Raw genomic sequence first — 16919 nt, 5'->3', positions numbered from 1 at the left:
TTAAATATTTATCTGTAGCAAGAAAATATGAAAGAAATGACTAAGAAGAAATAAAATATAAAAAATACGCTACAATTGTAGTTCAAATTAGAAATAAACAAATTCCTAAAAGGATGAATTTACAAGTTTTAATTCATGTATTTTATACCAAAATAAATAGGCTGAATTATTTTTACGTGCTTGACAGAGATCAAGATAACCTCACGTGTGTGTATAGCTGATTGAGTTCTGAGTTGAAAGAAGCATGGTATAAAACTTGCATATGCTCATAGTAAAACATCATGAAGGTCAGCAGCATAGTTGCATAACAATTGCAATTTCATTTGAAATAAATAAATACAAAATTCTGTCGATGAACCGGATGGAATCTGGCATGAACTAGGAATCACTATTAAATTTGTGAGATCTGTTTTCAACTAATTTTTGATAGCCCAGTTAACTCAGCATTGCTAAGCAAGGAGTACCAGCAAATGTTAAGATAACGTTTAATGATTCTTTTTCTTTTCTTTTTTTGCTCAATTTTTCTTCAACAATGTGCATCACCATTTATTAAAATACTAGAATAGTAATCCGGAAATGGCAGTAGAAATACGTTCTCTGTCATGCCTGTTGCGATTCGAAAAACATTCGAAATTCAATGTTTAATGTTTTAGATGTTGAAGAATTTATTTAAATTAAGCCTGATAAGTATATATTTCAACTTTTATGTGTTGTTAAAGAATAATATGTAGATGGGTCCGATTAACAAAAAATAAGAAAACCGCAAGGGAAATTTGGTGCGCCAAAAAATATATCGAACATGTTAGAAAGTGCTCTAAAAAGACTTACATATTCCATCATCATTCTCATTAATATGGCGTTTCGGAGCAATTACTTGAACGCCTTGTTGCAGGTATTCAACTGCACGATATTGAATTCTAATTAATCGCAGTATGTAATTACAGTAGTCAATCGTATAAAATCTAGTATGATAAAATGATGAAACCATAAATTTTCAGTGATCGTGATATCTTTCGAGGTATTTTTTGAATGTCTCCATCCATTTGAAATTTTTTATTTGTTGGACCAATCTCGCCAAATTTTAGTTTTGACCAACGGGGGGGAAGGAAAAAAAAAGCTGCTGTATCTGGTGTTTAAAATTTTTTTAAAGAATAAAAAAAGTTCTTTAAAACATTTATTTTTTAGGGTTTGCATTCTGTAATTTATAACGATATTTTTTCATTTTATAATTCTTATAGAAATTTTTTTGCAATGAAATTTCTCTTAGTATACAGGGTGTTGCCGAATTCAACCGACAAATTCAGAGGAGTGATAGTAGGCATCAGTAGGATAAAGAATCACCATACAACATGGGGTCCCAAACGACGTTTAGTAGGTGGAAATCACAAAAATATAGCGAGTCCGAGAACTGTTGGAAAATGTAAAAAAATAATAAAAATATAACAAATAATGTTTGAAAAATGAATTATTTTTTAAGTGAAAGTACGTTCTTAAAAGTTTCTTTTCATGTTGGTAACATGCAGATTTGATGATTTGGGAGTCGTAAATTACGAAAAACGAAAAAGTAGTTTAGAACACATATTTGCAAAAATATTAAAACTTGAAGAAAAATGAAAGCATGAAAATGTAAGGAATTTTATATTCTATAATTTGATATAAGTGAGAACTGGGTGTGAATGTGAGAACTGGGGAGTTTTGAAGATATTCAAGAAAAACTAAAATGGGAACCAGGAAACATAGCTGTAACATCAGTAATGATATTCGCAAAGAACGCTGTCAAATTCGAAAGACAAATTCAAAGGAAGGATATTAGACATTAAGTAGATGGAAAATTACCAGAAAACATAGGGTCGCCGGTAACGTTAATTCAGTGAAAATCGCAAAAACAGATGTCGAAAAGACAATGAGTCTGGTGAATAGAATGGCCCTATGAATGCGAGGATTAGAAACAAGGTAATCGAGTAGAAGCCTTCTCGTATATAAATTTTTCATTCGTTCGAGAAAAATAAAAGCAGAGAGCAAGTATTCATTAATGAGCATTGTAGAATTGGTGGTCGTTAAACTTCATTCGCAAACAACAAGTCAGATGCAACTAAAATGTGCTGTCACTCCATCATGCATTAACCAAATGTTCTGTCGTACAATTGTCGATGTTCCTTGCAGTAAATCCGGAGGAACGTGCTGGAAAAAAACAAGGTACTTTGTGCCGCTGAGATGTTCGGGCAGAAGATACGGTCCAAATAGACGCCTTTGCACGGATGTTAATATCAAATGTGTGTTGCACGTTCGATGAGAACGTGATGTGGGGATTTTCAAATGGCCAAATGTTCGCATTGTGCGTGTTGAAGACACTTTCTCGTAAAGCAAGCTTCATCTGAGAATAAAACTCTAGCAGAAAAGTGTGCATCTTCCTGTGTGGCATGAAACATTTAGTGTGTGAACTCCACCCGATTTGTGATTTTTTTTAAATATTACCCGCGCCCCTATGTTTTCCTGTAATTTTTCATCTATTTAATGCCTATTATCCTTGCTCTGAATTTGTCTTTCGAATTTGACAACGCCCTCTGCAAACATTGGTGCTGATGTTGCAATGTTTTCTGGTTCCCATTTTAGGTTTTTTTTTTTTTTTTTTTTTTTTTACACTCCCAGTTCTCACACTTAAATTATAGAATATAAAATTCCTTACATTTTCAAGATTTTATTTTTCTTCAAGTTTTAATATTTTTGCGAATATGAGTTCTAAACTACTTTTTCGTTTTCAGTAATTTACGTCACTCTAGATCATCAAATCCGCATGTTACCAGCATGAAAAAAAAAAAAAAAAAAAAAAAAACTTTTAAGAATGTGCTTTCACATAGAAAAAATTCATAGTTGAAGCACCATTTTTTATTTTTTTATTAATTTTTAATAGTTTGCAATAGTTCTCCGATTCTCTATATTTTTGCGATTTTCACCTTTTAGACGTCGTTATGGACCCCCATGTTGTAAGGTGATTCTTTATCCTCTTGATGCCTACTATCACCCCTCTGAATTTGTCGGTCGAATTCGGCAACATCCTGTAGAATGGTTTGTCCTCAGCAACGCGCAGCATCAGCCATTATATATATATATATATATATATATATATATATATATATATATATGTCAACATAATAATTTTCAAAAGCAGAAGGCAGGCTCGACGATAGAGAAGAAAGACACTTTCGATTTTTTGACGTCGTTTTATTTTATCCAGGTGATGCACAAATCATGTACAAGCAGGAACGATGAACACTCTCACAACATAGAACGACACATAGCGAAAAGAAAAAAAATGAAGGCCAACTGAACATTTTGTACCTGGTCTTATATAACATGAGATTTCTAACACGTGTCGTTATGGATTGGAATTTCCCACACGTGTCGACCTTAACAAGGGAAACAGAGGGGTTCTTTAGAATATATATATATAAAGATATATATATATATATAAAGATAATTTTTTAAGCAGAATTGTGGCCGAAGACAGAGATGACATTTTGAATTTTTAACTTCGTTTTATTCCATCCAGAAGCGATAAGACAATTTCTTTTTTGTCTGATCATTTGTGAACGCGACTATTATTTTTTTTTTTTAATTTAATCTATCGAATATGGGAGAAGCTTCTCTAAAATCACTTACAGTGAAGCCTCTTAATAGTTTGTTATACTTTCTATCATCATTCTTATTAATATTTCGTTTTGGAGAATCCTTTGAACGACCAATTAAAGGAATTTTACTGTGATATATTGAATTGTATTTAATTGCGATATGTAATTACGTTAGTCGGTCGCATAAAATCTAGTATGATGAGATTTTAACGTGCAATCATAAATTTTGAGTTATCGTAATTTCTTTCGCATTGTTTTTTTAATGTCTCCATTTATTTGAAAATTATTTGTTGGAGCAATTTCGCCAAATTTCTGTTTTTACTTAGGAGGAAAAACACCCAGCTGGATCTGGCGCTTAAAGACTTTAAAGAAATAAATAAAAGGGTTTTTCGAAATTTTTATTCTTCAGGGATTAGATTCTATCATTTTATAAGGATTTTTCCATTTTTCCTTTTATAACTCTTATAGAAATTTTTTTCCCATTGAAATATGTCTGTACGTATAAAAGTATGTCCAAATTGACAGAGCAAAACGCAGCATAAACCGCTGAAGTTTGGAACATGAATTTTTTCCTTTAGTTTTAGTAATTTTTGAAAATTAGTTTTGAGCATAATTTGTAACAATGAATTTTATTATAATGAAATTCAAATCATCATCATTGTTTTTTTGATTCGTTGAGTCATGTTATTTTACCGCTGCTAAAGTCCTGATAAAGGAAACAAAAACGCTTTCCTACCTTTAATTTAATTTTAATTAAATATAATTCCATTAAGTATTTAATTTAATATATATATATATATATATATATATTGAAAATGTGACTGGCATTTTTCATTTTACTTCTAACTGCAGAGGTGACTTCTTTTTAACATAAAATAATAATCTTATTTATTTTCAAAGCATTAAAAAAAAAAGAGCCGTCACTAAACTTTAGAAGTAAAGAGCGATAAGACAATTTTTTTTATTGTTTAATCATTTCTGAGCGCCGTTATTTTCTATTAAAAATAGCCCTAGGAACTCATTTAGAACATGACATTGTTCTGTCGTCAATTTCGTGTTAGTTTTACCTGTCTTATCAAGGTAGCCTTTCCGGAATGCTTTAGTTGTTAGCTTTATCAGGCTGCAAATAAAATTACGAAATATATTGAGTCAGTGCAGGAGGAAATTTATATTTTCCATCTGAATCATGTCAAATTTTGTGTTTTGTTGCATGTATAAAAATCTAATACAAAATTTTGGTAATTAAATTGGGTTTTTTAAATGAACTGGTAATTTGTTAATTTTAAGAAATGTGGGAAGAGATAAGTTAACTCAAGTTTTGGTATTGATAGTTTTATCATTTTTATGTTTTTGTCAAAACCAAAAAGGCACCATTTGTTTTACAATAGAAAACGTTGTGGAATTACAGAAATAAACATAACAATTTAAAGAATACATATTTAAAATTAATTTTTTTTTTAAATTTTCAATAAAAACTATGTATTATTATAAAGCCGAAAACATCTTTTGCTTAGAAAATACACAAATTTACATATGCATATATGTACAAAGGTGCTACATTTACTACATTTGCAGTAATTTCTCACTATGCACCCTGATGTTAATGAATTTCTATAGTTTAATTTTTATTCTGATATTTTGCATCAATTACAGATTTTGGAATGGCCCACCAGTGTTCTTGATCGCTTATCCTTTGAAATTCACCCAATCAGTTTCCCGGAGGGTAGTGAAGGTGAGGAGTGGAAGAAGCTTTTTAAACTTTGTGCCTGCCAGAGGCTGTTTTTGCCGGTAAGCTTGGCCTTATATTTTTGAACAGAAGGAAAGCTTTTATTTGTTATTGAATTTGTATATCAATTACTCTTATAAATTTATACTAGAACATTTTTCATTCAAAATAGTCATTATAATATCTCTACGTTATAAAATTGTTTTTTTCTCTTTATTTTAAGAGGATATTTTTTAGACAATTCTTTGAAAAATTTAAAAATATTTTTGTAAGGTGCTTTTAATGAATTAAAAATGAAATAATTTTAATTAGAATTAAAAAGCGTGCTTTCATAATCTTTCAATTTAGGGTATATTTAATTCCATACATACCATGGTAATTTTCTTCTACATTTCAAAATTTGAATTCTTTTTTAAGATTTTTCTTCTGTATTTAGGATTTTAAAATTATAATGAATTTTTTCTGGAATCTGACCATTTTGAAGGTTAGTACAAACCAGATTCACCTCTTACTCAACACTATGCAAGTGCAAAATCTTTTCAGTTTGGTAAGACTGATTCAATTTGAAGCAGAGAAATATAAATTCAAACCTATTTCGAACTTTTAAAATTTATCATTTTCTAAAAGTAGTTCTGGATGGGGGGGGGGGGGAGATAGATAGGAATTGTAAAAATTCCCTGAATTTTTAATTTGGATCAAATAAAATCTATGAAACATTCTGTTGTGATTATCGCAATGCATGTTAAATCTTGTATATAATTTTATTTAAATAAATAGATTTCATTTTAGTTATTGTTAGCCCATGACTAAAGAATGAATCACCTAACCAACTTGAATTTATGGCAAATATGCCTGGATCAAACTTCAGAGATGGAACATATATATTTCTAATAATTAGATATGATTTTTTTTTAAAGCAATCATGTTACACTTTTAATTAGAAGAGATTTTGCTTTAACTATTTTATTTCAATATGTTTTCTCATACATCTGAACTATTTTTTATGTTTGAAGATTTAAAGAAATTGTTTCTTTTCTAAAAACTCAATGATCATCGCACTTCCTCTCACTTGAATTCACAAACATTTAAGCGAATTTATGTCCCCTTACTTTTTTTCAATTCAAATTAAAAAACAGTCGAGAATTTGCTAAGATTGTCTGATGTTAGTTTAATATAATTAGATTAATACCCCATTCAGAATCTACTTGGAAGATAATTTGTTATAGTTTGTTTGTAATTATCTCATATTTTTGAACTGTGATCAATTAATTTGGAAGTAATCTTACCTGAAACCAGTCAGTCTTTTTATTCATACTCTATAATTGGTCCACCATCATATGTACATACATATAAAAATAAACATTTTTTGCAAAAATCTTTGTTTAAATTTCTTCTTCAACTACATGTGCCATCATTTAGTAGTAATATTAAAATAAATAAATAATAAAAAAACTGGAAAATTGTTATAAAATTGATATTAAATAGCACTTATATTTTTGTTGCAAAATATGTAATGTTACTATATCCATTTTATGTAGATTTTTATTTTCACAAACCAGTGAGTGTGTTTTGAAGCAATGTAGATAAAATTGAAAAATCACTTCATTTCAGTCCACTTTTTCTACCTAGCAACCAAAACATAACTTGCTGCCAGGAGGAGACTTGGGCCTTAACTTAAATAATTAAAGAAATAAAACATTAGCCATAAATTTCTGATATAAATATAAATGATAATTTCTGATTCTCTCCATTCACTGACTTCTGCTCATAGATTGCTAAGATGCAGTTTTTGTCAACCTCCTTCCTCAATCCTCCTAAAAAAACATGGAAAACATACGGTAGAATACTAGAGACTTTGAAGATAAAATATCTGTGAAAGAAAATCTTACCTTGAAATTGTTTCGAAGAAGTGCCTATGTTTTGAGTAAAGTTACTGGACGTGATGTTGCGGCATCTCATTCTGGTCTGTAATGCACATTGCACATGGAATGTATGCATCTATATTATTTTCAACAAGTCCAATCATTGCATCCTGCGGATTATCCTTGATCCATGAAATTTGTGTGTTGGTACTTAGGAAAATGCAATGTGAACTGATGTTTCCAACCTTCCTTCTGTTCATAAATGAAGCTGATTTTTCTCATGAAGAGATCTTTATTCAGCACAATGCTCATGTGTGTAGTGTTGGCAATCCACAAAGTATACACCCACATGTTGCGTAACAATTCTATGTGAACGTATGGATGGGTATTATTGGTGATTACCTAATTAGTTCATATCTCTTAACCACCCCGATTGGATGGCCGGAAATATATTTTTCTGCTGCAGATACTACAGGAATCACTTGCATTTTTCTGGAATCCACTTGGTATGTAGTGTGATTCCAACAAAATAAGACTCCGGTTCATTTTCTTCTTGCTGTACTTGATTACTTGAGCAGAACATTTATACTTCGATGGAGCTAGCACAGTAGATCCATTCTACGGCCACTACAATTATCCGATTTATCTAACCTGGATTTCTTTTTGTGGGAGATCCTGAAAGCCGTAATCTGCACGACCATTGTTGATTCTGACACCAATTTCATTGTAAAAATCTCCGTCATGGCTGCAAACGTCAGCAAAATGCTTAGTATTTTTGAATAGGCTAGACAGTGCATGCCCTATCATTTGTGAGGCAAGCATAACAGTGGATAATAAGAACTTTGAATTCTTGTTGTGAAACTTAACTTGTCCCAGTTTAAAGTATCATTAAATAGAGTTTTTCCATTATTGGCGTATCATTTCTGTGTTTTGTGGAGATACTGCTTCGCTTATTTTCCAGTTGATCACATTGGGATATCCAGTTATATATTCCTTTGTATATTCCCTATTTCGTTTTTTAAGTTTAATAATTTCACTGAAAGTTTGTTCTCTGAGATTTGAATCACTATACAGTTATATGTTTTCATTTTCTGAGTGATAAAGTTTGAGGATGGTTCTAGTATGTAATTTAACAAATATACCACTTTCGTTGGTACTTCCCTAAGAATAAGGGAAATAGTGGTATTATTGGAGGTAAGCTTATTGTTATTGTTTTATCTTTGACTTCATCATTTACCCTCCTTATAAAAAGGAAAAGAACTCTTGCTGTAATGAACTCAGTGAAATAAAATGTCATAGATAATTGCTTTCTTTGCATAAAATTTCTTAATGTTGAAGAAAAATAAAAATAAATCATTAATACAAGAATATTTTTAATATTCTAAAGTGTGGCTTGTTTACTGAATTGCTAATTGAACCGTTTTATTTATTTATTTATTTTATTTTACTAAAATAAAACTGTTTTGTTATTTTCCATTCTTAGTCCGTGTTACAGCACATTGATTCACTGATGTACATTGATACAGATGTTCTTTTCATGAGACCTGTTGAAGATCTCTGGCATTATTTTTATAAAATGAATAATAGTCATATAGCAGCATTATGCCCTGAACACGAAGATTTTGCTACTGGCTGGTATAATCGGTTTGCTAGACATCCTTACTATGAACCCCTTGGTAAGTAAACAAATATGTTCAAAATTTATATTAAAATGTTTTATAATAGCATGACATTTAAGAAGCAATAAATTTTGTGTCCATAAGATGGCTTATGCCATTTTTTTATCAAAAGTCATAATTAATAATAAATATTATAAACTATTGTATTTATGTGTAAAAAAAATGGGGACTACCCTTCCAGAGCCTTTTCTAGAGATTTTTGTGTTGCCAAAAAGATTTGTTAAAATAAACACATTTTTTAGTTAGTAAATTGTTATTATTAATACATTTGGTTTGCTTTAACTTTTTATTTGTATGTATTTTTAGATTTTATATGCACTTTTAATCTTTAGTGATATTTTTCAACCTTATATGTTTGTTTGTTTGTTTTCATCTAAGAGCTTGTATTTAACCATTTCTTGCAAAATAATTATGTATTTGCTAAAATGATAAATCGAGTGTGTTTGGTAATTATTTTTTGCTTCTACAAAGTGCTTGAATTTTTAGATTTAAATTGCAAATTTACCCAGCAGTTATTTAATTCCTCAAATTAAAAATTAATTGAACAAATTAAGTCATATAATGATTCGGCATTTTAATAATTCTGTATCGGAATATTCAGTTAGCTTGTGCAGAAACTTCTTATGATACCCATTTAAATGAATTTACTCATAAAATTAAAGATTAACTTTTATTTTTATCATAAAATTATCTATAATTTGTTGCCAGAAACTTAGAAATAGGGTGAAAATAGGAGAATTTCATTAAATCTGGAAGTTAGTGCAAAGCAATTGAAGAAATTTCTGTGATTTAAAATCCTTTTGTTACTTATAGAAATTTGACTTTTTGGTTTGTAATTGTAGGTTTTTTTTTAATATTAGTTCCAAAAAGAGTCCTAAACATTTCTGAAAATAAATAAAATTGGATTATAGATTTAGATCTGTTTTTAGAATATTTGATTTATTTAGTATATATAACTTGAATGTATTCATAGGTGTCAATTCTGGAGTAATGCTTATGAATTTGACAAGAATGAGAGCATTTCAGTGGGAAAAATATCTGACTCCAATCATGAAAGAATATAAATTGAATATTGTCTGGGGTGATCAAGATATAATAAATATAATTTTTCATTTTCATGCAGGTAGGTAATTTTTTTTTTCTTCTTAATTTTCACTTTAGTTATCATTTGCTGAAATTTGTAATGCCACTTTCAAATAAGAAAAAAAAAAATATTTGTTCTATATGATCAACTTTGAGGAAACCACTAGTTTTAGGAATAGTAAACAACTTATACCAAAGTGCTTTGCCTGGTGCATACCATTATTAAAAGGTCTTAGATAAGGATCTTTAAAGTGCATTTTTTTTTTTTTTTTTAAATCCTGGTGCCTGTTTCCTTTCTCAAGGTTTTAATTTTAAGAAAAGCATTTTCCCCGCGCTCGCTTTGTCAAATTATATGAATGAATTTTCTTTGTGTTGTCTATTCTTTTATATTTCGCGAAATGCCAGTGAGCCCTAAGGTCAGTGTAAAAAATTTCATCTCAGTTTAGAGGAATGATAATATTATGGAGTAAATATATCCCTGTCATTAAATTGACTTTTCTTTTATCGCGTTTTGCTTGTCTTAAGTAGAGAGAAGGAGGTTTATTCCAGGGATAATTTTATGTATTCCCAGAAATGATGTGACTTTGTTTTTAAGTGACTTCACCACATTGTTCCTTTTCTACATGTGATAACTTTTTGCAGCCTTTATATAATATATTTCAACATTAATATTATTTGAGTATTTTTTTAATGCAAGTAATTTTTGTGCAAAATCTTTTGAACTTTTTTAGTATATTGGGAAAATTAGTATTCAATTTGGTATAGATATTCAGTAGTAAATTCACTGAATGATGAAGACTGGAAAAAAAATTAAAAATAAGCATTATTAAAGAATTGTAAACGTCAGCAATATCAGCCCATTCATCAGCTACTTTTTGAGGAACAGAGGGCTAAAAATATTCCTATCAATATCATAAAGGAAGGAAAGTTAGAATTTAAATTCTTGATCTATGTATAAAAAAGGAAATTGCTGGAATTGAATGTAAAACTGATGCACTTTTTCAGAAATAGGAACAAGTCAGAGATTTGTCTTTATTAAAAAGATCAGTTGTCTTTGGAAAAACTGTTAGTGTAAAAACTGAGGTATTGAAAAAGTTGGGTCGCAAAATTTCTGAAGGGAAACAGGAAACTTAGTTTCCCTAATCAATAAAATTTGCAGATTTTAATATCCCAATATTTACTTATGCTCTTAACCTTCTTATATACAACTTACTATAATTTTGTAAAGTTCTTTTAGATTGCAGTGAAAGCTTTTTAATACCTAAGATTATTCATAAAAAATTTACACAAAAATATTTTTAAAATCTCCATTTCAATTAAAGTGAAAAATATTCATAAATTACTGGTAATATTCAATGTTTATTCAAAGATGAATACTTTCTTGCCCGCTTAGCGAATTTTCTTGTGATACCTAGTTCTACAATTAAAATTGCAATATTCAGTATTGGTTTCAATTTTTTCTCTCTCTCTAATTGTGCTATTTATTATTTTTTAAGATAAAACTTGACTATTTGCCCTGGTTTGTATCACTTATGTATATTTTTACTTATTTTCTAGGATAACATTTATTTTTTTTTTATTAAAAGAATATTTTTCATATCTTTGTTTTCTCCTCTGTGTTGACAGCTCTTTAGAACTCCTTAGAGTTGTGAACCACGATCATTTGGCATAGCTTTAAAAGGAATTAATTTTTTTTTAAGATTAATAAAAAAAAAACCTGACATTTTTTTATAAAATTTTACTAACCCAAATGGTACGAAAAAGAAAATGTAGGCTGTTTTTAAAAAGTGTTATGATTTATTGATTTCATGCTTCAGAATTTGTTTTTTAATTCTAATTAGCGCATTTTTTATCAATTTATATTTGTTTAATAAAAAGGAAATGAAAAAAGATGTGTAATTTCTGTTTTAGAAGTTGTGATTTGACCCTGTATATTTCAAAATTGCTTCCTTTTTCTTTTTTAAAATTCAAATTTAATAATTTGAGCAGATATTTCCAGCTGCAAGTTCAAAATTCTGTATTTGCCTTTTTTATAGATATTCTGTATTTTAATTTACAATTCTGTAAAAAAAGTAAATGCATGTTAATATATTTATATTAATATGATTATCAAAATAATGGACATACTGCAAAAAAAATACATGATTCTTTATTATTAATAAGACTTACATCCACCTTTAGCATGTAATACAGGTAGAAATAGCTGGTCTGCTGTCGAAATTATTTTCATTTTATGCACCCTTCTCTTCCTGCTATCGGTTGTTGTTTTTTCCATCTCTAGCTTTGATTAATATGAATAATTCAGGCTTTAATACTAAAGTACAAAATAAAAATCAGTTTACGTATCAGAATGTCTTGCTGATCATAATCTGTTTTCAGTTAACAGATAAAAATACTAATACAACAATTCCCATTACTTAATTCTCTTTCTTGCTAAGAATTTTCTTTTGATGTTGAGAAATCAATAAAATGCATAACTTCGCGAAATGATGAAATGAAAAAATATCAATTTGTTTTTGATTAACTTTGAAAATATGTTGTTTTCTTATTGGTGTTCTGAAGTAAGATTTTCTGGACATTTAAAATAGAGTACCAGTCTTCTCTGCAGTAGTAAAGGCCAAGGTAGTCAGGTGATTTAAAACTCTGAAAGCCTATGTTGCTATTTGCACTATTTTTTCTACAGTTTTGTCAAGTGCGCTTTGTTTGCCCATGTGCTACATTTATTTTTTATATGTATCTAAATTTTAAAAATATAGAACACAGAAAAAAAATTAATAATCAGCTTGTTACTTTTCTAGTTCAATCATGGATTTAACATTTTATGTTTATGGGTAAAAGACTGCTTGAATATATTCAGCTTTAATCTTAAAACTTAGTTTAAAATGTCAGTTTTAATATTGATGATGGCTTACAATTATTGATTGTTTGGTGTTTTATAAATTTTACTCTAAAAAGCAAAGCTTGAGTTGGCAATAAAAAAAGGCTTTGCATCTACTATTATTGTGTTATTTAAAAGAATTCTTTCTTATATTGTTTGAAAATGTTGTTGTTTTAATTTCCTTATTATTATACACAATAATATATGTGACCATTTCTCTTATTTTTATCTAGAAAAACTGTATATTCTTCCTTGTGAATGGAATTATCGTCCAGACCATTGCATGTATTCTAGTGTTTGTAAAACAGCTGAAAAAAATGGCATATCCGTCATTCATGGTAACAGAGGTGTATTTCACAACAATAAACAACCGGCATTTAAGGCTATTTATAAAGCCATGACTCAGGTAGCTACATTTTAAAAATATTTTTATAAATATGTACAGAATGCCGTTTAAATTCCTTATATTCTCCCTTAACTTCCCGAGTGACAGTATTTACTATGGTACCGCCTACAGTTCCACCTAACGAAAATTATGGAGTTAGCCCTCTTATGGCAAAAAACAGTACAATATAGGAGGATATGTCAATTATAAAGTTATAGAGGCTTTTTGATTTAATGCAAAAAGCGCTTGATACGCATTAATGCTGAGAATAAAACTCTCAGAGTATACATTTGTTTTTTCATGCTTTTCGAAACTGTCGTGACATCACAAAACGTGGTGAAAAGGGAAAAGGCAACTAGTTATCACATCTTGATTTTTGATGTTCAGACTTCTCACCGCCATCTATAATGCATATTTGTACCAGTGGTTGATTTTCACTTTGCGTACCTTTCGGCATATCAGTTCGTATGCTAGCACACGCAACAGTAGTACATCATGAAAAGTCATTTTGTAGAAAGGCTGCATATACTTGCTGTTTGAGTTATTCCCTATGGAAAAGTAGATTGATTTCATTTTTTTAATCCGAAAAATAAAATTTATCTTTTTATACATGTTTTTTGACTTTATAATGTGGGAAAATGTGAACAAACAAATGTGCGCTTTGTTTCTAGTATTAATGTATACGAGATGTCTCTTTGTAATTGACATTTTCCCCCTGTCTTGTACGTTTTTTGAAATAGGAACGCAAACTCCAAAACTTTCCACAAGGTGATCTGTAAATAATCTCTTCACGTAACTCATAGCCATATTATTATACCTAGACGCTACTTTAATGACTATAACTATTGTGGTACTGAAGTTAAGGGATTTAATTGGGTATCTTGTATGTCATATATAATTATAAATATGTTGTGTTTATACAATTGCTCAATAATAAGAATCTTAAAGTGTATGGGGACATTTTAGTTGTGATAAAGTAGCACATATGTTGAATGCGTTAAAATCAATAAATCTTTTAAATTATGCGATAAAAATATAACGTGTCCTTAAATGTGTTTGATATTACGCATTTTTACAGAAGATCAATAGATTATAAGGATATTTGATGTTTATAGTGTAGAATTTCCCTTATTATTGACAATGCAAGATATTCTGGATAAAATGCTGTATGGGCATTGCTACCAAATTATTTTGATTTGAACCGTGTCAACTTTGGTTTTGACTTACCTTACAAAGAACTTGATTATTTGCATTTTAATGTATTAAGGGTACTGACTGAATGTGTAGCTTTCCCTCAATAGGTCATAATGTATTAATAGTTTTTTTTTTCTTTGCAAAAGATTACCATTTATTAATTTCCTTTTGCACAAATCACGAATTTTTGCATTATATTCCATGTTATGAATTTTTGACTGTAATTTCCTTTTGTTCACCGTATATTTCTGCTGCAGTTGTTACGGTTTACTTTTTTTCCCCTTCACTTCAGTAAATTCCTTTTGGGAAAGGACTGATGATAAAGATTAGAAATATAAGTTCGAGCTCGCATAATGCTTAAAGAATTTCGGCAAGCGAGAATTTTGTAATTGAAAGACAATTCTAATAGGTCTGGATTCTAAGGATTTATCTGAAAATTTTCAATGCTACTCGATGCATATACTTGTGTAAATATTTAAAAGTTTATACCAAATAGGAAATAGATAAGAATGCATGAAACAGTCTGCATGTAGTGACCGATAATGATCTGTTGTCCTATATTGGAAAGTTAAATCCCACCCAAAAGTTGAAAAAAATCTGTATGATCCAGTGAGAATGATCAGTCTAGAAATATTTAACTGAATGCAACTTTTTTATATATGTGGGTGGTGCTCATTTTGAGCAAGTTTTTAAGCACTTCAGTTAATGTATTATTATTTCAAGAAATTGATTAATTTGATTAGTTTTAATGAAAGTTAGTAAATACATCATTAGGCAAATGCCACCCTCTTAGTAAACTTTTTGATATTCTAGAAAAAGACAACGAAAGCCTCATTCAAATACTAGTTCGAGACTTGGAAAAATCATTTAAATAAATAAATTTGACTTTTAATAGACCAATGAACTTTATATAGAGAAAAATGAAACTCTGTGGCGCTTATAAATGAGTAAATAAACAACATTTTACTCATTGACATTTTTCCACTATCGAGGCAATGTAAAATTTAAATTTTTATCCTCAACCACTACAGATAACAAAGTTTTTTCATATATTTGGGTATTTTATTTGAAGAAATTTTGGCAATGAGAGTATATATCTAATTGCAGTAGTTAAGAAAATTGCTTATTCCATTTTTTAGGACACCCTGTATAATATAAAAATGGGAAAAAGTGTTTCTTAATAATAAGATATTACTGCTTTTTTTTAATTAAGGTTTTTTCTTTTAGTATGATTTAGGTGGAGATATACAGGTTAAGCTTATTGAACAAGTGAAATCGTCACTTAAAGAAACACTGAATACCAACTGTGGCAAACATTTATTTTCTATATTATCTAAGATGGAACAGCGGATAAGAAACAGCTGACTACTGTACTTTGCCGAATAGTTTATATAGAAGTTGTGGATTGTATATATTTTAAATATCAAATACATTAATAATATTTTCTATAAAGTATAGAAGTCTATTCACAAAAAATGTGACTATTTGTTTGATTCTCCTGTTTCATGTCTTCCTACTGGCAGTAAAGTGAAGATATGACAGTATTCCTCTATAATTCTGATTGGTAAAACAATAATTTTTGTAATATTGTCATGCTTTGATGATTTAATCTCATAAACCTCTTCTTTTTCTATAAATTTGTGCCCCACCTAGTTGATAATCTGTAAAAGATTGTGTTCATTGAAGCAATGATTTCATTAATATGTTGAAATCCATCGTATTTACATTCATTTGCATTTTCATTGTTTTCTTGTATATAGTTGGGTTCTATTTTGTTAAATGTTCAAGAAGATTTAATTAAATATTTTTTCACACATTGCCAAATATGTAGAGTTATGTTTTGTACCGTTTATAAAACTTTTCTATGATGCTAATGTGTTTTGTTTAATATTAAAGAAAGTTGCAATTAATTTTATAATCCAGGATTTGAAATATAATGAATTTTCATATATATTAATTATAAAATACATAGAATCTGTATTGGGAAATTTATTTTTATGACCTAGACTTGATTATTTTTATTTTCCTTGTAGAATTTTTTTCAAAAAATATTTTTCAAGATCTGAAATAATACTATTTTATTATATTATAGTTTTAACTCATGATATAGCTGTCAGATACAAAGAATTTAAATATATTATGAGGTATCTGCTAGTAAAAATTAATTTTTTATGAGATGCATTATAGAGTTTATTATATGAATAATTTGAATATGTAAATATCAAAAGCCACTAATGTGAATGAAACAAGATTTTTTTAAAAAAATATTATGCTGCATAGTTATTTAATTATTTATTTGCAGTATTTTTGAATTCTCATTTTTTTTTCTATTCAATATTTGAATTTTTGTTATATATATGTAATATGATAATTCAATTTATTTTGTGCATTTGATGTTTTTTTAAAATTTACTGTATGTATGTTTTATATGTTTTACTGTATGTATGTTTATGTTTTTTTTTAATGTATGATATATTTAAATC

At 28.8% G+C, this 16919-nt stretch overlaps 1 protein-coding gene across 1 annotated transcript in view; it reads left to right on the top strand.

Moving 5' to 3' along the window:
* The window catches only part of LOC129958863 (glucoside xylosyltransferase 1-like), a 42964-nt gene extending 26521 nt beyond the window's left edge, over window positions 1-16443 (top strand). Inside the window, exons 3-7 of the mRNA XM_056071584.1 lie at window positions 5283-5417; window positions 8701-8893; window positions 9870-10019; window positions 13091-13263; window positions 15664-16443. Of these exons, the coding sequence (XP_055927559.1) occupies window positions 5283-5417; window positions 8701-8893; window positions 9870-10019; window positions 13091-13263; window positions 15664-15801 (789 nt within the window). The 3' untranslated portion in view covers window positions 15802-16443. The remainder of the gene's footprint in view (window positions 1-5282; window positions 5418-8700; window positions 8894-9869; window positions 10020-13090; window positions 13264-15663) is intronic.
* The last annotated feature ends 476 nt before the right edge of the window (window positions 16444-16919 follow it).

Source organism: Argiope bruennichi, chromosome X1 (assembly GCF_947563725.1).
Source record: "Argiope bruennichi chromosome X1, qqArgBrue1.1, whole genome shotgun sequence".
Taxonomy (NCBI): domain Eukaryota; kingdom Metazoa; phylum Arthropoda; class Arachnida; order Araneae; family Araneidae; genus Argiope; species Argiope bruennichi.
Note: the sequence above shows the minus strand (reverse complement) of the source record. Positions and strands in the feature narration are given on the sequence as shown.